We start from the raw sequence: 26,384 nt of genomic DNA on the forward strand, positions 1-26,384 counted from the left end.
CCTAAATTTGTGGGTTTCAAGTAAATATCCCTTGACCGTCCATAAAGTTGCATGCACTGGGACCTCCAAAATACTCAACTCCAGCAATTAATTCAGAGAAAGAGATCCTTCACAAAACCAAGCATTGGCTGTTACATATAGCATGACCAATATCACTTTTCTTGATCCGTTAAAATTCCTGATGGTTTTTCTTTTCCAATGCTGACACACATCCAATGGAAACAAATAACTCCATTCCAGGAACATAAGCCAGGGGATACATATACACAGCTCCTTCACACTCAAGTTCAAGGCATTCTAAATACCTTGAAAGGAGCAAGAGAGGGCAGGTGGGGTGAGAAATTCACCTGTAAGACAACGACTCCTTCTTACTTCCTCTCCCTAAGTTCCCTTCCATGCAGTCAGTAGAAAGAACAGGAAAAATAATGGGTGTTCAAGTCCCTTGTACTTTTTTAAGCACATGGTATTTATTAGGCATTAACTGGCACACAAATATACGAAATGAGTACTTAATTCTCCCCCTCCCCCCTTAGCAACATAAAAAGACAAAATCGCTTGAAGACTCTCACGTACAAACACACTCACACACTCTCACGTACTTGGACATACTCAGCCTCTCTCATATTACCCTGTTCTTTTTATTAGGGTCAGTTAAAAAAAGATTTTTTTTTTTTTAATCAAGAAAGCAAAGCACATTTGAAAGGAGAAAAAAAAATAACGCAAACTTGGTTTTGAGTATCAATAAAATTAAAAGCTCTTGGCCAGCTCCCATGCTGGATTTCATGTTATTACTTAATTAGAACTCCTATTTATAAATAAATAGTACCAGTAAAATATTACATCTGAAGAACCCTGCAATAACGTTTTACTTACACACTCTTTTTTTAATACTGTTTTCTGCTTTCCATAACCACAGTTTGGTGTCGGCATTTGGTGTGATTTCCTTGGAGAGAACTGATCGGTGAGCGTGTCTTGCCTCGTCGTTAGAAACGGTGGGTTTTGCTTTTGCATCCAGTCGGGTCGCCAGGAGGTTTGGAGGCTGGGGCTGGCTTTGTTTTTTATCAGGACGAATATTGATTTTGGCTTTTTCGCCACTCTGGTCAGCACGGGGCTTGCCCCTTGCTTATCACAGTTCTGCCCGTGTGTAAACCAGGGCTCTTGAAGTTTTTCAAAGCAAGCTTTCCGGCCTGGGAAGCTCTAGGCCACGTTTTAGCAACAGATAGCTGGAAAGACCCAGTGCTGGGAAGACGGGAGCGCTGAGTAAGATATGGCGCCAGATGGAGTCCAAGGTTATCCTGCCTCCCCCAGAAATCAAACTGGGCTCCGGGAGGATTGGGAAGGTAGGTCGCGATCAGGGAAAAGCTGGGGACGTGGGGGAACTTTTCAGAAACAGCACATGGCAGAGGTAGGTCATTTCTTAGTCAAGGGGAAGGTGGCAAATTTAGGTTTTAGGGGTGGTTTAGGGAAGGGAACCCCACAAGTACATATTTTGACACATACTTGCCTCAGACCTCCCCCAAAATAAGGGACTGGGTCCCGTTAAGAAAATTGAAAGAAAAAAATATATTATTATTTATTATATAACAATGTCAACATTAACACCAAGACAGGAAAAGACTCCAAATCCACGTTAGGATAAAATACTCGATGAGGCAAGACTTTCTGAAGACCCCAAAGAAGGAATCGGGGAGGCCCGCTAGAGGTGGCGTGAACGTGGCCCGTTGATCTGTGTGGTGATCGTGGTGGGGATGGGACACATCTTTTTTTTTTGTTCTTTTTTTTTTTTTTTAAGTTTTGAGACGAAACAACAAAGTCACATTTTTTGAATTGTGGTTTCAGGCTACTGATTAGATCAGTGTCTAGGGGGGGTCTCGAGTGCAGGCGTGAACACGGGGAAACATTGAGAATCTTGTCCGTGGGGTTCTCTCTGCTACTGTCTCTCCCCCTCGCTCCTGCTCTCCCTCTCTCCTCTCTCTCTAGCGAATGTCTGTTAGGGAGCGGACCTCGCTTTAGCTATTCTCACTCCACTCTGGCACCATGCCAACCCCGTGCACAGAGTGGTACTGGTGTGGGGACAGGGTCCTCGGCACGCCGTGAGAGTAGAGGAACTCAGATGGCTGAAGGCTGCCAGGGGACTGCAGGCCAGTCTGAGGCCCACACTGCCTGACCACAGGCTGGTGGGCCACGGAGGTCTGGTGCTGGAACATTCCCTCTCCGAGCTGCGGGGAGCCGTGGTTGGCGATGCCAGCCAGCCGGGGGACCAGCGGCCCCGAGGTGAAGTGGGCGGAGAAGTGTTGGTAAGGCAGCCTGTCCATGGGCTGCACGGTGGTGACCGTACAGCTGCCGTAGGAAGGCATGCTGGGCCACGTGTTGCAGCTGATGTCCTCCAGGCTGGGCACAGGCTCGCTGGGCGGCGCGGAGCTGGCGTACATGCAGGCCTGCCGCTGGGCTGACTCTGTCCTGTAGGAGGCGCCCAGGCCCTGCTGCTGGGGGTAGCTGGGGCGGTAGAACGGGTCCTCTTCGCTGGGCGATGTCTCCATGTAGGGCTTCTTGTAGGGATGGTCTGCGGTAGAGCATTCCTCGTCTGCTAAGACAGGAGGAGAGAGACCCGTGAGGCCAGGACCAGCCACCGGCCAACGAAAGGCAGGGACAGCCACGGGCCAAAGGCCGGAAGAATCAAGCGTCCTAGGACTGGACGCCCCAGGCTCCGTTCTGCTACAAAGCGGGGGACTGTCACGGTGAGGACCTTGGCCATGGAGTTCTAAGCAAACACTCTGACCCTTCTAAGCTCAGTTTCTTCATCTGCAAAATGGAAAGGGTGATAATAGCATTTGTCTACACGGGGACTTGTTGAGAATGAAATGGGAGAATGTGTATTAGTCCAGAGCTTGGCACAAAGAAACACTCAAGAAATAAGAATTATCATTATTATTATCTTCCCTTCTCCCTGGCCTGTAAATTCCACAAGGGTCGGGCATTCCCAGAACTTGATGCATACCTAGTAACAAAAATAATATTAAAATTGACAACAACAGCAAAAACAACACATAGTGTTTTCAGTACTCTCAATGAGATAACACCTGAATCTTCACAACAGCCCTGGGGGATGGGTCCTGTTATTATCCCCATTTTACAAAGGCGAGAAAGGAGACAGAGAGGTTCATAAACCTGCCAGGGTCCTACACGGCTGACCAGCGCTAGAGTTGGGATCAGAATCCAAAGCCTCTGTTCTCCAATACCAGCCAATATGGAGAAGGCCTGCAATAAATAGCTGTGCGATGGGTGGACGGGTGGATGGACAAATGGACAAATGGACGGGTGCGCAAGTGAATGCTTTTCTGGTTCCTTTTCTGATGCCTCGCCTAGTGAGCATCTGCTGAGTCAGCACAAATGACCAAGGTGCTCTTTTCCTGCTGAGCAAACCCCTTCCATTCTCTGGGCATAGGCATTCCCCCGCGTGGGGCAGTGGAGGTAGCTCTGACCCCTCCGGGGTCACTGGCCGCTTTGGGAACTAACAGAAGTGCTGGGCTCTCTCCTAGAAAAATACACTGAAACACAATGTTTGGGGAACGGAGTCTGCACACAGCTTCCAGGGCCTCAAGGGCTCCCTTAAATCTGGACTCCGGGCCAGGAAGTCTAGACATGCCTGGGTCTGAATCTGGCTTTTCTGCCTCGTATTTGTGGGACATCAGCACCTACCCTCACAGAGACTGATCTTCCTCATCTCCAAATCAGAGTTAGTAATGCCTGCTCCAATGTGATTGACCATGTGATTCTCCTGCTATGGCGTCTTCCAGGGCAGGTCCTGAGCGAGGGCGACACCACCCACAGCCTCACAGCAGAGCCTGTCTATAGTAACACACTGCCAGGCGTTTCCTATAGGGGAAGCGATACCTGGGAATTTCTACCCAGGTGTAAACCTCAACCCAGGGTCGTCCCTGAGCTGGGAGTCTACCCCTAACCTGGAGAGTTTTCTTTCCTTGCCTTCCAACCACGTTCTAATCAATAAATGTTAAGAAATAGGTCTGCCTTTAGGAGGTGTGAAGAGAAAGGAAATGCTGGGACATCCCTGCCACTTACGGTGACGGTGGATGGCGTGAGGGTGGGGTGCAGGGCTCAGCGATGGGAGGAAATAACAGCTCTTACCGCCTGAGCACTGCTAAGCGACCTGGCTCTAATCTCACAGTCATTCCTCCAGGTGGTTGCTCTCACTCCCGTATCACAGGCAGAAAGCTGAGGCTTCAGGAAGTGACCCACCCAAGGTCATGCAGCTGGGAGGGACAGAGGCTGGAGCCAAAGTCAGGTCTGACTCACTCTGCCTACCTCACCTTGCTGCTAGCTCTCTCGATTTCTAATATCCAATGCTGCTCATCCATTCAACAGGTACTCACGGGACCCTACTAAGTGCCCAGGCCCCGTGCCAGGTGCTGGAGACAGAGTGGTCAGCAGGTAGTCAGGGTCCTGCCCTTGGGCCCCATCTGTGGCCCCCCTCCACTCTTCCCTGAGCAGGGACGCTGATCCTCTGTGGTCAGTAGGTGGCCCTCAGCTACAGAATTCCGAGTCAGCTCCCCAACTGGGGCAGGGTAGCCCGAGTGTGCGTTCCACCCCATGCCCCCACTCACGTGATTCCCCAGGGTTTCGGTGTATCTTTCTCCCAAAAAAAACATAGCTACGCTAGGGTTGTACCCACTGAACGGCCAGCAAACTTATTTTCAGCTAGACTCTTTCTGGGACACATCTGGGACCCATAGGACGCCTGAAGATCTGTCCAAAAAAAAAAAAGTGAAAAGGGCAGCCACTCTTCCAGGTGTTCTGTCTGCATCACGCCAGATGTTTGAAGACATCCACATTCTTCACCTTTCAACTGGGCGTTCTTTTGGTGTCCTGAAGACATGGCTACACTCAACTTTTTTTTTTTGTCTTGGTCACTTCCTCCCTCGATTTCTTTCCTCCGTTCTTGCTTCCACCCCCAGATCCATAAATCGGAATGTTTCCATTGTCACTGGAATCAGAACCTTCGGGTTTTCCGTTTAGCCAGGGCGTTCCCCTTTGCAGTAATAGCCACTGCAGCTGCTACAGGGTACCCTTGGCAAGGGAAATAAAAAACCAAGGCAAACTAACCATTCCTGAGTTTCTGATCCCCTTCCAGATTTGTTACAAGTAAAAAAGGAAGAATAATATGAAAAAGGCTGGAGCCCATTTTGGAAAATCATAAAATTACACATTCCAGTCTTTAATACCCCAAAGCTCTGCTGCAGAGCCCTAAGAAAAGCTCGGGGCTGGCCCACCGGTGAAAGCAGGCCCGGAGCATTCTCAAATGCCTCTCGAACCTCACCACACTGGAAAGAAATTCCAAAGCAAGCATCCAAATTTCAGGTTGCGATAAATGCTTGGGATGTAATCTCGGCCTTTATTTTGGTTATGGTTTGGTTTCTGTCTTTTTACTGGGAGCCTGATAACTGATCAACCTCAAAGGCCTCTCTCCCCCAGTCATGTCAGGTCTACCTTCTACGGTTAGGGAAAGGGGCTGGAGTCACGGGCCAAGTCCTGGATGAGATGCGTCCCCAGCTCAGTTTTAGAAAGTTGTGTGTAAAGGGCCTTTCTGAACCCAGCTGAGTATCTCGGGAGAGCAGTGAAGCTCTTCCTGATTCTGACCACTGGTCCCTGCAGAGCACTGGGAAAAACTCTGGTCCCTCGCATTTTTCTAGATGCTATTGATTCTGGGGCTTTAATGATGAATCCAGAACACAGATTTTAGGGCACAGAGTTATGTCTCTGGCTCTCACTGGCTATGTGACCTTGGATGAACCACCAGGACCATTGCAGTCTCAGCTCTTGACTGGACATGACCATAATACAGATGTTTCGTGTAGGATTTGAGATAATAAGAAGTACAGTCTAGTTTTTATCTTCCTTGCACATAAGGTAAGTGTTTAAATCTTCTCTGTCTAAATAACTGGGGTCTACTCTCTTTCACTTCTTGTCCCCTTTGGAAGATTGGACAGGTGGCTTTGTAAAGGTCTTCCAATACCTAAAGGATTCCAGAACTGGGAAACACACGGCTGCTTGCAAATCACTTTCAAATCACTAATCCCATTGACCAAATATTGTCACCATTCCCAAAAGGGTCATTTCCCTTGGTGACTGAGTTCATCTGGGCTGAGACGGAAAGGAAAAGTGGCGAGCCACTGCTACTGAGTGATCTTCAGCAGCACAGAAGTGGGCCTCTAATCTGGGCCTCTGACTCACCAAACAGTGCTCTGTCTGCTACAGAGCTTCAGTCTCTCAGCTTTCATGAAGCTCATGTTCAAAGATGAAAAGGTGGTAACCTTGGACTAGATGGATGGATGATGAATGGGTTGATGGATGGATGATGGATGGATGGATGATGGATGGATGGATAGATGGATGGTGGATGGATGAATGGTGAATGGATGGATGGATGGATGGATGGATGGACGAACAGATGGATGAATGGATGGTTAAATGGGTGGGTGGGTGACTGGGTGGATGAATGGATGGGTAGGTAAATGAGTGGATGGATGAATGGATGGGTGAATGGGCGAGTGGATGGATGGATGAATAAATGGATGGACCAATGGGCTGGTGGGGGATGGATCTGTGGATAGATTTTAGCTCTTAGCTTAAAGTAGAAAGGACTGGAATGGTATTGTAGGACCATCCTTGATTAGGAATCAAAAGACTCCAGCTCAAATCTCAGCCATTAGCTTAAGGCATTGAATTTACTTACTTGCTCATTGTCTGTGTTGCAGTGGAATGCAACTTTCATGAGAGCAGGGGGACCTCTGCCATCTTGCTCTTATCCCAGGCACCCAGCACAGGGTCCAGGACAAGGTAAGAGGCCCATCATTATATATTTGATGAATGCACCCCAGATCTGCCTCTACCAGCCATGTAACGTTGGCAATCTAACCCAACACCTCAGTCCTCTGCCTCCCCCTGCAAAATGGGGTTGAAGGACAGCTCCCCTGGCTCCAAGACCACAGTGAAGACCCAGTAAGGGAAGCCACGTGAAATTGCTCTAAAAAGCACCCAGCACCAAGAAAATGCACCCTGAAAAACCCTTTACTATATCCAATTCCCCTTTCCCTCCCACCTCTGACTTCCCTTTAAACACCCAATGCAATAAATGGCTTGCCTAAAATCCTTATTTGGGTTGCCTTTGGCTTCTAATGGGGTGGGGGCTTGTCGGGGCAGGGCCGGGGGGAGACAGACAAGTGCTCTCCCAGGCCCCGGAGTCCTGGCTGTGGCTGAGTGGCATTGATAAAAGACCTTCCTGGCTCCATCCATCGGGATAGATAGTTTGGAGACAGCTGGGCCCAAACACAAGGAGCCCTCTGGCCTGCCTGGCCCTTTGACATTTCATTGCGCTGGCCTCCTGGGCTCGTTGGAGAGGAGATAGACAATGAGGGGAAGTCAGATAGGGAGTGGGGCAGCCAGGGGCCAGGGCAAGCCACCCATGGAGTTATCGCTTAACGGGGATCCCGAACTGGAAGGAAACCTCCGCTGATTCCTTATCACTTTACAATGGAGGCTGATGATGAATTGCTTTCTGCGTTGCTCAGGCCGGCAGGACGGACAGTGCTTGGCTGGAATTTTCCCTGCCCCTGGGAGTTTTCTTTTGGGGGTGGAGGGAGGTGAGAAGGGCAGAGGTTTCTGGAAGGGTTAAAGGAGCCCGGCAGGATGCCCGTCCCATGCACTCCCAGGGCATAGATCCCAGTGTGGATTGGGGGTGGGGCCCCTCACTAGGTGCGTGAGGCTGGGCTGCTTACTCAGCCTCAGTTTCCGCATCCGTGAACAAGGGGTAATTCTTCACCTCGTTATCTCGGGCCCATCACTGAGTCCTGATGCAATCCACGCCTCTGGCTCTTCTCCCCTCACCCTGGTCTGAGCCACTGTCAGCTCATGCCCCGAGGCCCCCAAGAGCCTCTCACCAAAGGTCTAGTCCCTTCTATCACAGCCAAGTGACAGCTTCAAAACAAAGCCTGAATCCTGTCACTCATGGGTTTAAACCCCTCGGATGGCAGCCCATCAGTGTTAGGATGAACTCAGAAGCCCTTCAAATGGCTCGCAAGGGCTGGCTTCACGCTGGACCCTGGCTTCCCCTCCCTGTGCTCCAGCTACCCTGGACTTTTGTTCACTGTCCAAGGTAGAGGGTGTGCGCTGCATCTTCCGAGGGGCCACACACACGCTTTCCTCTGTGCCTAGACGCCCGCTATCTCCCCCTTCTCCTCCCCAACACCGCTGAGCTTAAATTCTTTCCCGATCCCCTCCCCCAGTTGGATACCCCCTTTCATGCTCATTAGCACTGTGCGTGTCTCCTTTACAGCATTTGATCACCCTTGGCACCAAACAGTCATATAACTATCTATAATTATAATGTCTGATCTGCTTGTGACCATGTGCGCTGCACAGGGGCAGGGCGGGGGCTAGTGAACGTCCACTGAGCACTTACGCGTGTCGGGTCCTATTTTAGGAGCTTCACGTGGATTATCTCATTTCATCCCCTAGCAACCCCACAGGGCGGGTACTATTGTTACCCCCATTTTGCAGAAAAGGTAGTTGAGGCTCAGAAAGTCAAAGCAACTTGCCCAGGGCCACACAGCTGGAAAGTGTCAGCTATGGGGACGTCTTGCAATGGACCAGCCACGAACGCCAGCCTCCCCAGTGGCCACCTGAAGTCAACCTGGAGTTCACACAGGATGCCACAAAGTACCCCCATGAAAGTCAACAGCTCCCATAATCGAGAGCGGTTCCCCGTTCTTCCGTTCAAAGCGGCCCCACTGTACCCTCCAGGAACGAACGTATAAGGGTTGCCGCTATAAATACTGAGCCTAAGAAAGCGCCTTGATTCTTTTTAACTTCTTCCTCCTCTTCTTTTGGTCTGGCATTAATTTAATAGACAGAGCTCCTAATTCAAACCTGGTGAGCTCTTAATCAGCACGCTTGACCCAGTCTCAAGAGCAAATCTCCCGCAGTGGATGGAGTTTTGAGATTGTAGCTGATAAGCGAGGTGACAGTGCAGAGTGGTGGTTCAGGGCCCAGGCAGAGCCTGCAGACCAGGCAAAGCTTCAAATTCCACCTTCCAGAACCACCAGCACATGATCTTACCTTCCTGAGCCTCAATTTCCCCATTTGTAAACTCGGTCCATAGAAGCGCCTACTTAATAGTGTTACTGAAAAGGTTGCAGTCTGGAACCTAGGCAGGGCACCCTTAAATATAATAGAAAACAGAATTCCCATGCAGGGACCTGTGCTCCGTGAAACATTCATAATCCCCGCTCGTGCCTGAAGAGGCAGACATGTTTGCAGGCATCTGGTCTCCAGCCCATCCGGCAGCGGACTTGCTGGGCGTCGGGCCAGGGGGCCTGCTGGGGTGATATTGTTCAGGCCTTTGAGCTCCAAGGAGCTTGGATGGGCTTCAGGTAAGTTTGGAAACCTCAGCCTCACCCAGGTCAGCTCCCCAGCCCAGGCTTGGACCAAAAACAGGTCTTCCCTCCTTCAAAATGCAAGATGAGTAAATGTCAAACAGTCAAACTGTGAGTCTCCTCACATAACCCCAGCTCCAGAGGAAGCCACCAAAGCACTGTGTCTACTGGTTCTTATTACTGAGTTTGTTTTTAAGGACCAAACACTGGGTGCTGGACTCCCAAAGACATCGTGTTGGCTGCTGGGGCTTGGAGATGTGACAGGCTACTCTGCAGACTTGGATCTGGGCCCGCCTGAGCAAATTAGCGACTGCTTATTAAGTCAACCCTGTGTCCCAACACGAGAATGATTTTATAACATCTTCATATCAAGCCTGAGACAGAACCAATCATCAGCCCAAATGCACAGATTTTTAAAAATGTAGGCTCTGTAGAGGCCTTGGTCAGTGTGGCTCAGTTGGTTGGAGCATCACGTCATAAACCTAAGGGTCACAGGTTTGATTCCCGATCAGGGCGCATATATAGGTTATGGGATGGATCCCTGGTTGGGGGGCATGTGAGAGGCAACAGATTGATGTTTCTCTATCACCCTCCTTGGGTGAGTGTTTTTGTTCTTGTTTTTTAACGAGGAGGCATAGAGGAGCTAAGTAACTGGTTCCTAACCATAAAAATTTGCAACCAGCAAGGATAGGATTCATCCCAATTACCTGATTCTGAAGACCATGGGCATAACCACTAGGCTACATATTCCCACCTCCCTATACCCACTTTCTCAAGCCTTCACCTAGATGAGCGGCATTCTCTTTGTTTCCTTTAGGGACACACTTTCTGGAGTAACACATGCCACTTACGCAATCATAGCTACCACTAACTAGGTGCTTACAAGTATCAGGTGCTCTAAGGAACTTAGCACCATTTACAAAGCAGGGAATGGAGGCACAGAGAGGCTAGGACACTTGCCTGAGGTCATGCAGGAAGCTGGTGGCAGAGGTGAGACTCGAACCTGCGTTTCCATGGCCCTATTGCCCTCGCTGTCCTCACCGTGCCTGTCTCCAGCTCACGCTGAGCAATGGTTCTAGTAAGATGAGCTCAACCACACTGCCCATGTCACCTGCTTCAATTCTGGCTCAGAAAATGAGCCACTAGAAATTTCCTTCCTTCACCTAATCCCTGTGGACTCAAATGAGTAAGGAAAAGCCGTCCATTTGTTATTGGCAAAAGAAACTATGAATGTCTCAGACACCAGCTTAATAGATTGAAAAGAAGAGATGCAAAGAAGAGAAAATCAGTTGTGACTTTTCCTTCCCTCTCCTCTCCTCGCTTCTCCTTCCCCTGCTGATTTTGAACTGGAAAGGAAAGAAGAGTTCAGAATCCCCCCCAGGAGAGACCCTGGCACATGAACTAAAGAGGCACATCCAATTAGAAGGACGTCCCCAGCAGCATGGCTTGTGATACAACCAGCAATGCGGGAGGCAACCTTCCTGTCCACTAATAAGAGTGACAACAGATGCTCACTTCATTTTTTGAGGCAATACTTCCTCCTCATCCGTTTAAAAAAAAAAATGAAGCAGCTCCAAGTTCAGCTATCTACAACATATTCTGAAGTTTTTTTTTAAAAGGGCAAGTTACAAAATATATACAGTTTGCTATCAACTACTAAAAGTAAAAACAGCTTTTTATTTGTGTATGCATGCGTGTGTGCCAATGAAGAAAATAGGTCTGGACCCTTCCAATGAGTTTCCCCCCCAGGAAGGGGCTGGAATTGGGGCAGTACGTGTGTTCCTGGTATGGTTTGAATTTCTTACAACCTCTGTGTATTTTTGTACTGTTTACATGTTTAAAATAAATAAATGGAGTTCTGTGTACTTTTGTTTTTCCCAAGGAGAGAAAAGGAGTAGAGAAAGAGGCCTCTTGGGCAGGGTTGACACACTCACCTTTCCTTTTGGTGCAGTGGTAAATCTGGCCATGCTCCTGGGGCAGTGGGTACGGGTTGGGTGGGGGCAGGAGGTCCTGGGAGGGTCCGGACACACCGTTCTCACACTGGTACTGGGACCCCAGGTTGGAAGAGCTGGAGAGAGCTCGAGGCTCGCCGCTGAAAGGGCTGTGGTTGGAGGCCACTTTTTGCCTCACCGTGCTCCTAGGAACCACGGGATACTCTTTACTGAAAGAGAGAAGATGGGAAATAACATCGATCGATGTCCTGATACAGATCCCTCCCCGCTACCAGCTGAACCACAGGGCCAAAGAATCCACCAGAAGAGCCACGGAATGAGAAACAAAGGGGTCTTTGATGAGCAACATGATTCAATTGTACTCAAGTGCATCATATGCCTTGGACATATACGTTTGGGCACTAACTTTTCATGTCGTATACATTAGGTAACTAGGTTTAGGAAGAGTTTGGTTTGTATGCAGAAAGGTAAATGAGTAAAGGATGGCAGCTGGGATGATCCCAGGTTGCCCTAATCTGCATAGTTTGCTGCTTGTGTCTTAGAATTTCCTTTTGAGCTGCTCTACTTGCCTCCACTAACAAACTCCTCCATGCCTTTGTATTCCAAGGAATAATAAAAATCCCCAGTTCCAAGGGGTGTTGAGAGAAGCAATGAGCAAATACGTGTGAAAAACTGAACAATAGTGAGTGCTCAGCAAATGACGACCATCCTCGTTATTGTCATTGTTAATATAATTGGCTTCCTTGGCTATCTATGCATTTTATTTTATGCATTCAATCATATTATTCTGAGAAATAATCCACAGTTGTCACCAGGCTGGCAGTGAGGTCCCTGGTATTAAACAGGTTCAGAATCCCTGCCCCAGAAGAAATCTGTATCAATAAATCCCAAACATAGTTGTGATTTTTGCCATGACCCAGGGCAACTCTTCTGTAACTGATTGCATTTCTTAAATTAAGTTTTTACCCAAATAAGTTTAGCCTCACACTGAGCAATAATATCTGTGCAATTATGGGCCTGTGATGCTAATTACAGCTTCTCTAATGCTGTTAAAATAAACCCTTACCTATTAAAATCAAAAAGTACACCCGAAATCATCTCATGTGAGAAAACACTATGCCTAACACATTTTGAAGGGTGCTGCATTAGCCCGTTTTATTCTCTCCATGACCGGAGAAAGCAGGTACTGTTCTTGTCCCCATTTCACAGATTCGGAAGCTGAGGCCCAGGGAGATTAAGCAACTTGGCCATGGTCACAGAGTCAGAAACAGACACACTGGAAATCTAGCCCAACAGTCCCCTGACTTCTAAACAATCACCTAATTACTTCTGTCAATATTTAAAACACAATGTGCTTTTAGGGGAGCAGGGATTTGGGGTTCAAAACTTCCACCCCTCAGAGGCGTGACAACCTCCACTCTGGGCACCCGCCTTTGTTTGTCATGTGAAAGCATGCCAGGGTAGCCAGGCAGGGGACACGAAGTGTCTGCCAAGTTTCCATGAGGCTCCAGACACGCTCAGGACACCCAGGGGTCTCCTAGCCCAGTTTTCCCGTGGCGTGTGCCATCTCAAAACCAAAGCTGGAGCCGTCTTGAGCAGCCACGCCACTCAGAATCTCCCCCTGGGGCCAGGAGGCTGAAAGGAATGAATAGCTTTATAATTCTCGCTTTGCGGCTCCAGCTACGTCATGGAAAATGAAGAAGAATTATGATAATAATAAAACATAAAAGTTGTCAAATCTCGCTGGCAATTCTATTGGGGGCTGCTTAGTGGAAGTGCCGGGCTGTCAGAGCCCCCACAAAAGGAGGGGGACTCTCTTTAGTTTTACATTCTTAATGGAGATGGTTATTTTGTTTTAATTAAAGAAAATAACTCCCAAAAATGTTGGCTGAGGGAGTTTACAAGAGACCGTATCAATGGGCCCCAAGGAATTCTCCGTCCCAGCATTGCCAAATTGCAAAATTACTCTCTGGAAAGGGCAAACCCTGCCTTTGATTACTAACACTCACAGAAATGGGAAAGCCATTTCACCCCAATACCCGCTTGTCCCTCACAGCTGGCTTCTCTCCAAGGAGCCTGAAACATCATCCCCACCATCAATCATGTGCATCCCTTCTGCTGCCTGAAATACAACATGTGCAAGCCCATCCGACAGGTGTCGAAATAGGGGTATGGAAGGGTGAAGTGACTTTCCAATTGGTACAAGATGATGGAGGCGAAGGGAAGAAAACAGTACCATCAAATGACGTTCGGGGAACTTTCACTGGGCTCTTCAAGGAGCCAAGGAACATGATTAGTAGCAACCCAGCAGAGAGCTCTAAAGCCCTTGTGATGAGAAGATATATTCCTCTCCGGCTTGAGAGCATCATTGCAGAATCCAGAGCACAAGAGGATTAGAGCAGAAGTTGAAAGGCTCTGTGTGTCTGGAAAGAAGGGCAGCAACAGAGGGCTGGTGCTTAGCACCATCACCATCATCGCCATCATCACCACCATCATCATCATTGTCGCCATCATCATCATCATCACCACCATCACCACCATCATCATCATCACCACCATCACCACCATCATCATCATCACCACCATCACCACCATCATCATCATCACCACCATCATCACCATCATCACCATCATCATCATCATTGTCGCCACCCTCATCCTCATTCTCCGCATTGCTCTGTAAGTGACTCCGAATGCCCCAGCCATTGCACGGGTTGACTTATATGCTTTCCGTCACGTGATCCTGGCAGCAACTCCATTTTATGGTATGATTAGATTTACTTTAGAGGTAAAGACCGTACGTTTCAGAGATGTTAAGCAACTTGCCCCAGATCACACAGCTTAGAAGAGGCAAAGCTGAGCTTCAGCCCAGGTCAGTGCTGTTCCAAAGCTCTTGCCAACTTACACTTGATGATAGGAAATCGTTGCCTTCACACAAAGCGCTGGGGCAACACAGCCGCCCTGTGATAAAAAGCTTCCTGGCGATAACAGAGCTGGGTATCGGCAACCCCTGGCAATGGTAAGCTCTACCAGCCGCTCTGCTGATGCTAACGGTTTGAAGGACCTTTCGCTTACCATTAAATCCCACTGCTCTCGGCGATATCAACAGCTGCGCCCACATCCCGCCAACTCGCTCTGCGAAGCCCGGGCTCACAAGACACCCGCCGGGGTCCTGAGCACCTCATTTCACCCTGGGCGAGCGGAGCCCGGAGCCCGCAGACCAGCTCCTCCCGGGCTCTCACACTCTGTCCCACGTGAGCGAGTGCCATGAATGACGCCATTGTCGCCGGGTCTGGGTTGTAAAACGTTACAAGGGAATATTGAAACCCGCGGCCAAGCTGCACCCACAGCGTGCCGTGCCGCCAGCTAACGAACGCCCCTGAGAACCTTTTTCCACTGCAGCCGTCTGAATTGGCCTTTTCAGGGCGGCAGGTGGCCGGGCCGCTGGCGTGCGGGGAGACGGTGGTGTGGTGGCCTGGGATGCTTACTCAGTTTCTGGCAGCCCTACTCAAACAACCGAAGCGGTGCAGTGGGGCAAGGCGAGGGACTGTAACATTCCTGTTCTCCGGGAGCAGATTTCTCCCCTGGCTAGCACGCCGATCTGTGATTAAAATTCACGAGGGGCCCCGCCATTCCGCGACAGCTTTCGCGATGTATTAACTCTCTAATCTGCTTGGGGAAGTTATTCGAGTGTAACCCATGTGGACGCGCAAGGAACCGGGGATGGCTCACCCGGGGTGGGCTTCAGCGCAGTGCTAACGACAGTCGCCCTCTGCTTCACACCGACAATCCTTTGATTGCCCTGCCCACACCACACCAGCAGCGCACGGGAGAAGAAACGGTGGGTGCCAGCCGAGAACAGCAGCACCCGCAAGAAGTCATCTAGATTCCCCACTGTCGATTCAAGCAGGGCTGTATGTGTTGAGGGGCACCCAGAAACTCAAAGACATCCCCCTCTCCATCCTTGAGCAGCCAAAACCTAAGATAACTTTTGACTGGAAATCTTGGGGCTCCCTTATTAAACCTCTAGATGTCAGGGTGGGTGTTTCAAGCTGGGGCTCTGAAGTCAGGCCATGTGGTTATGCCTTGTTCAGTATCCAATGAAATGGTCCGTGTGGCGCTGGCTAGAGTCTTCCTTTCTCTGAGCCTCAGTCTTCTGTCTATAAAATGGGGGCAAGGAGAAGCACCATCTCTTGGGGTTATAAAATGATACGGGACCCAGAAAGGCTTAGCCCATCTTCGGGACACACTGCTCTATAAATACCAGCTTATAAATCACACATCAGTATATTTTGAAGCAGAAGTTCTTATCTTACAAGGACTTTGGATGGTCGATGAACATCCCTCGACCCCCTTGCACCACCAATGATCAGATGTATAGTGTTGGTCAGTTTTCTAGGGAGTGGTCCATACTTGCACCAGCTACTCGGCGAGGGTTGGGGATTCCAAAAACAAACAAACGAACAAGAGGTTTTGAGTGATACTATAGAGCTGGCTCTGAAGTCACAGGGAAAATCCTGGGCCCACCATGTGGGTGAGTCCTGGCCTCGCCCTCTGCCTCAGTTTCCCCACCTGCAGAATGGAGCAATAAGACCCATGTCACATGTCATAGTTGAGAGTCCCCCCAACATAAAAGTCAGATGGGAAGCTGCAGATAGAAAAGGTCAATGAAATCTACACTTCCGATGGGCTCGCGGGAACCGTGCGGGGAATACTATAGCCAGGAATTGAACTGAAGAGCTCCATATTTTAGTTCCATCTCATAAAACTAAGTTTTAAACAATTTAACAATGACTTAATTTTAATAGTTTTTTTTCTTTTTTTAATGGTTTTGGAGGGAAGGTGGAGAGACGCGGTCAGAGGCTAAGCCTTGGTCCTTCTGGAAGCCTAGAGGCTGGAAGAGCCAAGTCTAACTGATCTTAATCAGACGGCTTCCTGTACTCAAGGGCTTTGTGTTGAGGCCTCCTCTGCTCGACAGGAATCACATGCAGAGGTAAGTCAAGGGCCTCTTGGTGACCTTCAGGGCAAATGGTGACCTTGGCAAAGTCACCCCAAAGCAACCACCCCGCAGGAATGCGAAATGTCCTGACACTGATCTAAAAGGCTGCCTGTCCTCTTAGGAAAAAAGAAAAAGAAAAGAACACCTACAAGGGAATGGGTCTCTTCAAAAAACCAAATTTATGTGGGGACATTTATTATTAGGGTGGGGTAGGTAGCTGAGAAACAGGGCTTAGAGGGGGAGGGGCAGAGATGGGGAAATCTCTCTAGGGGAGTGGATGTCACACTTGACTACACACTGGGGTCACCTGGGAATTTTTCTTTTAAACAGTGACTCCTGAGCTCACCCTCCGGACACTGATCTTTGCTCTTCTTCGGTGCAGCCTGAACATCAAAGCTCCCCAAGAAGCCCGATGCAAAAGGGTATGTGTTGAATGATTCCATTTATACTAAATTCTATAACAGACAAAACAAACCTATAGTAAAAGGAAATCAGAACACTGATTGCTGTGGGGAGGTGGAGGCAGGAATTCACTGGGATGGAGCATAAGGGGACTTTCTGGGGTGGAAGAATGTCCTTTCTATGTGATGGAGGCTTCGGTTTTTACGGGTATGCGCATCTGTCAAAAAGGGAATGGTGCACTTGAGATCTGTCTGTTTCACTGTATGTAAATTCTCCTTGAAGAATCATAAACAACAATTGAATCCTAGTTAATGATAAGCATGCCGAAGTATATAAGGGTGGAATGTACTCAGGTCTGCAACTTAGTTTGAAATGCATCAAAAAAAAAAAAAAAAAGAAAGAAAAGAATGGATGGATGGATGGATGGATGGATTCTGGATGAATTGGTGGATAGATGATGGATGGATGGGTAGGTGGATGGATGGATTTGTGAGTAGATGGGTGACAGATGGATAGATGGATGGACAGATGGATGGATGGGTTGGTGAATGAATATGTGATAGACCAAATATACAGTCAAATATTAATTGAAGAACCTAAGCAGTAGGTATATGGGAGCTCACTGTACAATTCTTCCATGTTTCCTATAAGTCTTACATTTTTCATAATAAAACCTTGGGGAACACTCCAGGTCCTTCTAATGTTCCCCTGAAGGGGGGTTCACTCCACCTAAGGAAGCCAGGCAGACAGCCAGGTCTCTCTCTGTACTTTGACCAATGTGTGACCCTGGACAAGCCAACCTGGCCTCTGGCTTCACAAGGGCACAGACCCTGTCACACTTGACATTGGTCCAGCATCACTCTGGGCAGACACCATGCCAAGGGCTCCTGTGCCTGCCAAGGCAGTGTTATGGCTCTCCTTCTAGCCAGAGGAGGGATCACTGCCCCTCCCCCTTTTAATCGGGGCCCATCGAAATGAGTCCCTGGAACTGTTCAATGAGCAGAAGGCAGCAGAAGTGACTCTACACTTGAGCAAAGGCCATGCAGCCTCTGCTTGGTTCTCTTAGGGCCAGTCAGCCAGGAGGAGCCTGACTCCCTTGAGTCCGCTGCCATGCTGGACGGGCCACGTGCGCGCGCTCCAGGGGGCAGCCCAGCTGAGGTTCCAGCTGAAAGCCAGCCTCAACTGTGGGTCATGGGAGGGTGCCATGCTGGATGTCCTGCCTTGTCATGCTTCCGGACACCTGCCGGCCCTGCCAACACCTGACCGCAAGCAAGGACCTCCCAGAGGAGTCCCTCCCAAGTTCCCGACCCGCAAATCATGAACAAAACAAAAACGTGTCCCTGTTATGTCTTGCTTCACTTCGCCCATGGTGGCAACAAGCAATGCCTGGTCTCTTCACCATAAATAGCATTTACAGGACATTCCTCAGGGCTAGCAGATTGGATGACCTCTGAGCTCTTCACACACGGACTTTTCAGTAGCCTGTCCTTCCTTGTCTCTTTAGTGGCCATAAATGCAGTGCAGGAAAGTGGGCTCCGGAGCCTTGGCTGTCCTGGATTGTAGAGACACACGGCACTGATGGCAGAGCTGGGAGCCCAGGCCCTGCCGGCCAGTCCGGCTGCAGTTTGGGAGTGTTTCCTTAGGCAGCAACAGCAATCAGAACACACACTTTACCTCTGCAACAGCCCTGCAGGTAGCTTCTGTAATTGTCCCCATTTTACAGATCAGGAAAGAGAGGCTCAGTGGATTCGGGGAGCCTGGAGCTACTCCATGTGGTAACTGAACCCCAAAGCCAAAGACTGCTTCTGCTCCTGCAGACGGGGCCTGTTCCCATGTGCTGACCCACCTTTGTGTCCCGGTGCCTGACCTACAACAAGACCTTATTCAGTGTGTGTTCGCTGAATAACAAATCAGCAGGTCAAAAATGAAATAAACGAATGGATCTCTGGGTCTCAGTTTCCCCTTCTGCAAACAGGCTTAGAAGGCTAGACCAGATGCCTTCTCCTGTGGTCCCTTCTACCTCTAGAATGCCACAATCACCCTGTCATAGTGCCACTCCAGGTGGCTTTCAGAGATCTTCAGAATCTGACCCCTACTTAACACTCCAAGACTTCTAGACCCCTGCCCACATTTTCTCTGCTCGAACTCAGAAAACCTTTCTTCCCAATGGATTCAAGTGATCTCCTTCCTACAAAGCCTAGTGCCCATCTCTCCATGAAGGTGTCTGTCTGTCCACCTCCCATATCCCCCACCCTCACGGGCCCTGACATCTCTGACTCCTCAGAAGTTCAGAGCTTGTTGGAGCACATCTTAAAGATTGCAGCCAAGTTTAAAGAAAGCCTTGGTCTATGAAAACTCAGAGTCTACATCATTTCCAATAGCAGTGAAGCTCCCACATCGTTCTGATTAGGATGAGCACTTAGGTGCATTTTCCAAATCTCTGTCATTTGCATATCACCTTGACGATGTCTGTTAACCTTGATACCAGCTCTACTGATATTTAGTTAATATTTTTCTTTAAATAATCAACCTTTTAATTCCTCTCTTCCTTCCTTCCTTCCTTTCTTTCCTCTTTTCCTCCCTTCCTCCCGCCCGCCCTCCCCTCTTTCCTTCTTCCCTTCCTTCCTTCCTTTGAACTTTCTTTTATCCCAAACAATAATGTCTATGAAATCAGTCTATGTGCCTGTCTGCGCGCCCTCTCAAATCATCTACTTGGTCCCATGGCAGGGACTCTGCAATTTGGGATATACTAGTTTTCAGGATTAGACGTTCTTTAAACCACAGATTAACCTTGCAAAATAACCTTGGTACATATTTTAATCAGTCTGCTAGAGAAAGAATTTTTCAATGAGCTTAAATCCTTTAAAATGATTTTATGCTCTCTCATTTTTATCACAAGCAGGTGTAACTAGAAACTGTAAGTGAATGTTGGAAAATCACTAAGATGCCATGTGTAATTTTCCGAACACGGAGAGTTAGGTGAAGAGAGATAGTGGGGTGAGTGCCCAGATGTTGGCCAAGCTAATCCAAAAGTGACTTCTGAGGGCTAACTTCGCATTAACGCTCAGCCCTGCGTCCAATGGCTGGGCTTAGAGGAGTTTCAACCCTCCTGCTTTTCTCCGAGGCAGCTGTCACCAGGTGTGAGTCGAACAGGAAACAGGATTAGAAGATTAACAGTGAGCCTGCCGTTCCAGCCTGGCTGTTATCGCGGCCAGCTCTGGATAGCCACCTTCCCGGGACACTTGTCACGACCTGCCGCAGCCTAGGAGTGGGACCACAGCCCAGAATCAATTCTGAACAAGAGCGAAACTGGGAGTAATGGGGAGTCTTGCCCCAAAACAGATACATTTTATTGAGCCTGGATGAGGCAGTAGGCTCTCTCCAGGCAGCCTCTCACAGCGTTCTTACAAGAACCCTAGAAAGTGGACGCTACAGTGACTTATGCCCATTTCACAGATGAGGGAGCTGAGGCTCCATGAGGTTAAATCACTTGCTTAAGGTCACATGCAGAGCAAAGATTGCACCCAGGTCTGTCTGACTCCAAAGCCACTTGGCTTGTTTCCTGTCCTTCCCATGGGCCATCTCCAGGGAACGGGGCAAATGACCCTGCCCACACTTCCCCCTGGTCACTGGTTAGCCCTCTGGTTCCCCAGCACAGCCCCCACAAAGACACACGTGGCTCTTAGGCTGAGAGGTTTGATCCTGCTGGTCAATCACTGAGTGCCTAGGATTCCCAGCTGCCTTTCCTGCCCTCCACCTGCAGCGCCTACCCAGGAAAGTCACCTGACCAAATGCTTCCCAATCTACAACAATGAGGGGGTGGTTAGGACAGCTAATTCAGACCAAAGCAGAATCAACTGCCTAAATATCTAACCACCGTGTTTAAGATTTCAGGGGTGAGTCCCCATGTGAGCTCTTAAACTCCTATACCTTCCACCTGTCTCTCCTTTCACATCTATCGTCTGTCCAATCAGCTTTCAAAGCAGGGCCCTGGCCTGACCCGGGAAAGCAGTGAGGAGTCCTGGGAGTAGACAGCCTGCGCAGTGTGTGGCCAGAGGAAGCTTCTTGGAGGAAAGAAAAGCTACATGGTGACCCTAGTGACGGGCACGTAATAGCCAAGTGCAGGATGGAAGGACAGAGTCTGAGGCAGACCTAACGCGTCGTTCAAAGGGCCAAAAACCATGGAAAGAATTCGCTTTGGAACATGATTGAAGCAGAGAGTAGGCACTGATCACGGGCAAAGCTGGGGGGAGTGGCCAGGCCAGAGAGGGCGGGGCCACGCCCTAGGGGGAGTGGCCAGGCCAGAGAGGGCGGGGCCACGCCCTAGGGGGAGTGGCCAGGCCACAGAGGGCGGGGTCACGCCCTAGGGGGAGTGGCCAGGCCACAGAGGGCGGGGTCACGCCCTAGGGGGAGTGGCCAGGCCCGAGGGATGGGTGCGGGCAATCACGTGTAGGAGCCTGAGGCCTTATACTGAAAACAGTAGGCCTGGAGTTTTCTAAATGTGGAGTAACCTTGTCTGATTTGTGCGTTACAAAGATGTCGTTAGGGGCTGCCTGGAGAATGTCCTGGAGGGGAACAGGGCTGAAGTCAGGCGGGGATGGCGGTGTTAGAACAGACGGGCTGGAAGGAGAAATGGGGGGTGACTTCTGAGATATGTTAAGAAAATAAAATCAGCAGGACCTGGTAACTGGTTAAGCTTGAGCAGGTGATTAGCAACACCTTGAATCCATTACCCCATCTGCTCTCAGAGGGAAGAAGTGGGGCTGGAAAAAGCCCTTTATTTGCAAGCTGGAACCAGGTGGCTTCATCTAGTCCCCACCTGCCCAACCTGGACCCGTACCTGCCTGAGAGGAGACTCTGTCAATGGCTAAGCGGCCGGGATGACACGTAAGCGTCCCACTGGACCGGAAGGTGGGACACAACAGAAATAACACTTGGCACGCTGAGCCCAGGACCACAAAGCTTTATGTGTTATTGTTGTCAGCTTTTTCACTGGCCACAGACGAAATCCAACTCCAAGTTCAAAATGTAGACTTAATGCCAATTAAAAAAAAAAAAAAAGTTTAAGAACTTGGTTATTTAGCCACAAAAAGCATCTTACTAATCCACAATTATGAAGAAAACCAAATATGACTGAAGGAATGTATATGAGTGTGGTATATGTGTGTACACCTGAAGATAATGATATGTTTACTTTTAATTTTATTTTTATTAAAATATAGTTAATATACATTATATTAGTTTCAGTATACAAAATGGTCAACACTAATAGACCTAAGGAAGTGATCGCCACATAAGTCCAGTCACCAACACACAACGTCATCACAATATTCCTGACAATGTTCCCTGTTGAACCTTACATTCCCATGACTTCTTTCTTTCTTTTTTAAGGATTTTATTTATTTATTTTTAGAGAGGGGGAAAGGGAGAAAAGAAGAGAAGGAAAGAAAGGTCAGTGTGCAAGAGATACATCAATCGGTTGCCTCTCGCACGCCCCCAGTTGGGGACCTGGCCCACAACCCAGGCCTGTGCCCTGACCAGGAATCGAACCTCTCGCCTTTTGATTCACAGGCTGGTGCTCAAGCCACTGAACCACACCGGCCAGGGTGACTTATTTCTTTTGTCACTGGAACTTTGTACCTCTTACCCCCCTTCACCTTTTTGCCCTTTAGTTTTTAAAAGTATGCAAAATTAGAACTGGTAAGCCCGCTATCTAAAAACAACTTCCCTGGCACGCATTTCTCAACCCGATGTCAAAACCACAGAGCTGCGACCTTTCCCTCTCTCTCAGGTCCCTGGTCTTCCTTCGAATGAGCATGTCTGTCCATCTGCCTGACTCTCCCTTTCTGTGTCTTCCAGAAAGGATAAAGAAAAGTTTCCTAAATGACCTCATTTTATTTTGAAACATGAAACCCATACAAAGGGGAAGGGAAAAAAAAAAGACCTTTCTTGGTCAAAGGGATCAAGATGTATTTCTAATTCTCTTGCCATATGGTAACTTATTTTGGAAGCATATCAAGAGGTAGAGAGAATGTTTGACAAAATTGGCAATGCTTGTACAATCCCTTGAAATCAGACCAAATTCCCACTATAGACATTTGCTACAGCCCCTTCCATTCATCATATCAGCAACTGTGACCACAGGATATGTAAAAATATGGAGCAATTTTTATCACCATCTCCCAATTCCCCAGTGCCCTGGACACCACGTGGTGGCAAGTTGGTCTGTATTTCACCCCCAGGAAATCAAGTCATTAACTTCCCTTTCATTTACCAAGAGCTGTTGCCAGAGACAAAAATCACTCATCGGCAGTGACCCTAGGCGAAGAAAGAGAGAACTTCACTGGAAGGAGAGGGACAGCAAAGGAAGAGGAGACAATGGTAGCTTCCATCCCCTTGGCAGACGAGGGACGTCCAGTTCTCTTGTCCACCCCACCCCCCACACATCCGAGACACTCTCAAGCCTTCCTGATAGAGAAAACGACACGTGAGGATGATCAGAAAGTGGGGCTCCAGGAGGGACGTTCCCCTTTACCTTGTTTCTCTGAACCTGGTAGGCCGGTGGGCGGGGGGGCTCATCTGGGCTATTTGGGGAGTCCTTGGCGAAGAGGGAGCCCCAGGAATCCACTTTCTTACCTTTGCATTCTTGACATTCTATGTAGTTCCATGTCATCACTGCCCCGGAATCCTTTGGCAAAGGGATTATTCTCGATCTTCAGTTGGGTGATCTGAAGAAAGGAGAGAGTGGATTTACACAACCTCGGGACATGAGCTGAGACTCTGTTGCAAAAGCACAGCCTTTGGCAACAACAATAAGAAAAAGAAAGCAAATTAAGACAGTCCTGTCAACAGGATCCATCACTTACTCAGGCGTAAGCTTTGAAAAAAATGTCCTAGATCAGACTGCTTTGAAACAGAGAGAAAAAAAAAAAACCTGGATTAGATTTGCCCATTAATTAAAGTCATACCCTGTATCATTCTAGCCCATTTGTTATTGTTGTTGATTTTAATCGTAGCATTTTGTGTTCCAAACACCAAAGAGGCCTCAGCAGCGGGTCCCCACCTCCCCGTTGGAAAGTTGCGTGTGTGGGCAGACCGTCACCATCTCCATTTGGGAGGGTCTGACGATCGTTTTCTAGGTCCTGATGCCTCGTTTTGTGTTCAGAGTTTGCTAACTCAGGTGGACAGTGGTGTCTAATTAAATAAATACCAACGGACCGAAATATAACATTTATGATCGGCTACTGAACAGCTTCCAAACCTCCTTACTTTTTCCCTTGGATATTTTTGTTGCAATGTACGAAATTTCATAATAGAATAGGGTCTTTGGTTCAAGGCCCAGAACTTTTCATGTAAACCGTCAACATATATTCCATTAGTGGGCGTGCATAGTAACAGATACAGACGAGAGAGTGCTCTGTATAGCATCGGCCAGAATTATTTCCTAAAGGCTGGGTGTGAATTAAATTTTTATATATCAAATCAACTGCTCCGAAGTAGCACTCCTCAAGGCTCAGACACCCAAGGTTCACCTTCACCATCATCATCATTCCTAAATAGCACCTGTACACTGGTCTGCTTAATTTTTTTACTTAAATCCAATCACTTTTTACTTAAATTTGTTTCATATAAAATGTTACATCACTTCTCTCTACGTCAAACCAGAATCGCTTGCTATTCAATAAAAAGAAAACAATGCTAGCAAATTCTCTCTCCTGGTTCCGTCAGAGAGCTCTAAACTCAAAGCCTGCTTTCTCTGTTGCAAGGGGAGATTAGACACTTTTAGAACAGGACTTAACACAGAAGGGCACCAACTGAACTAAGATGGTCTCCCTGAAAGATGGATAGAGAGATAATTAAAAGAGAATGACTTTCTCGGATTCCATCATATTCAAGGGACTCCCCACAAACCACCTCACCTATCATCAGTTGTACAGTTATAGGCTTTCAGAAACTCTGTACCTGGGGTAATTAATGAAGGCACCCTCTAATTTGTCCACTTGGGGGGGTGGCAGGCATTCTGGCATGTTCTATTTTCTAACAGAGATGGCTTATTAAGGTCTCCTAACTCCAGCAATCTATAATGAGCATAAAATTACGATACATGTATACACGTGTGTGTGTGTTCGTGAGATAAATATATGTAAATTTAAAAAGCATGTTATATGATTTCAACCATGCGATATTTTGGAAAAGACAAAACTATGGAAACAGCAAGATGAGTGGTTGTGAGGATCAGCGGGGAAGGAGGGATGAATCAGTGGAGCACAGAGGAAATGCAGGGCAGTAAAACTATTCTGTACGATACTGGATACATGTCACTAAGCCTCGGCCCAAACCCACGGAATGGACCACAGCACGAGGAAACCCTCCTGTAAACCGGCCTTTGGGTGATAATGACGTATTCATCTCTGTTCATCCACTGTAACAAGTGCCCCGCTCTGGGGGGGATGCTGATAGTAGGGGAGGCTGTGGAGTGGGGGCAGGGGGTATGTAGCAAATCTGTGTACCTTCTGCCCAACTTGTCTGGGAACCTAAAACCGCTCTTTAAAAAATCTACTCAAAAACGTTTTTAATACAGGGTGGGGCAAAAGTAGGTTTACAGTTGTTTAGATGGAAAATGAGACAATAATTAGTAAATAACAATAGAAGTGGGAACTCTGTGCTTTGTGTACTCACAACTATAAACTACGGTTGCGCCACCTTGTCTGTATGGGTGTTGGTGTGTATACACGTTCCCTCCTCCCTCATTTTTAAAAAATTGTACCATTCCTGCAACTTTCTGATTTTGACTTGACTCTTAAGAATGAGCAGAAAAGTCTACAAAATCCCCTTTAAAATAGCCTTTAAAATGTGTATTCCTGGTCCAGTTCTATTTTGAGTCCAAAAGCCCATCACCTAATGCAGTGGTTCTCAACCGTCCTAATGCCACAACCCTTTAATACAGTTCCTCGTGTTGGGGTGACCCCCAACCATAAAATTATTTTCGTTGCTACTTCATAACTGTAATTTTGCTACTGTTATGAATCATAATGTAATATCTGATATGCAGGATGTATTTTCATTGTTACAAATTGAACATAATTAAAGCATAGTGATTAATCACAAAAACAATATGCAATTACAGATGTGTTTTCCGATGGTCTTAGGCGACCCCTGTGAAAGGGTCGTTCGACGCCCAAAGGGGTCACGACCCACAGGTTGAGAACCGCTGACCTAATGGGACTTTCTCTCCCTCTCAAGTCTTGTCACATAAAATGCAACCTGCTTAACCATAAAGCCCTTTTTTTTTAAAGGGGGGGGATTCTCAAAAAGTTAAGTAAAAATTAGATCACTGAAGATTGAATTAGAAAATTAGATCTTGCCCCACTTCCTACATCCCCGTCCCCCACAGCCACTGGAGCCAGACCCCGAGAGTATTGCAGATGAACGGGGATGTGGTATCAGGTCTGAATCAATGCCCTGTCATTCATGGTGTCACTTTTCTACCAAGAGCTCAGGACAAAAATATTACCAGAGGAAAAAAAGAAAAGGGTGAATGTTGCTATTTCATCAGACAAAAGCTCAAACCCATTTCTTGCA

General features: G+C 48.1%; 1 protein-coding gene across 4 annotated transcripts in view; it reads right to left on the bottom strand.

The window, feature by feature from the left end:
- Positions 1–712: 712 nt before the first annotated feature.
- TBX5 (T-box transcription factor 5) overlaps positions 713–26,384 on the bottom strand; it is a 43,317-nt gene continuing 17,645 nt past the window's right edge. For 3 of the 4 annotated variants that reach the window (XM_090292170.1, XM_090292167.1, XM_090292168.1), the window contains 3 exons: positions 23,439–23,530; positions 11,384–11,610; positions 713–2,587 (listed from right to left, as the gene is read on the bottom strand). In XM_090292170.1, the coding sequence (XP_090148296.1) occupies positions 2,010–2,587; positions 11,384–11,610; positions 23,439–23,530 (897 nt within the window). In that variant the 3' untranslated portion in view covers positions 713–2,009. The remainder of the gene's footprint in view (positions 2,588–11,383; positions 11,611–23,438; positions 23,531–26,384) is intronic. The other variant, XM_090292169.1, reaches the window with a different exon arrangement.

Source organism: Furipterus horrens, unplaced genomic scaffold, assembly GCF_987537825.1.
Source record: "Furipterus horrens unplaced genomic scaffold, mFurHor1.1.pri manual_scaffold_11, whole genome shotgun sequence".
Taxonomy (NCBI): Eukaryota; Metazoa; Chordata; class Mammalia; order Chiroptera; family Furipteridae; genus Furipterus; species Furipterus horrens.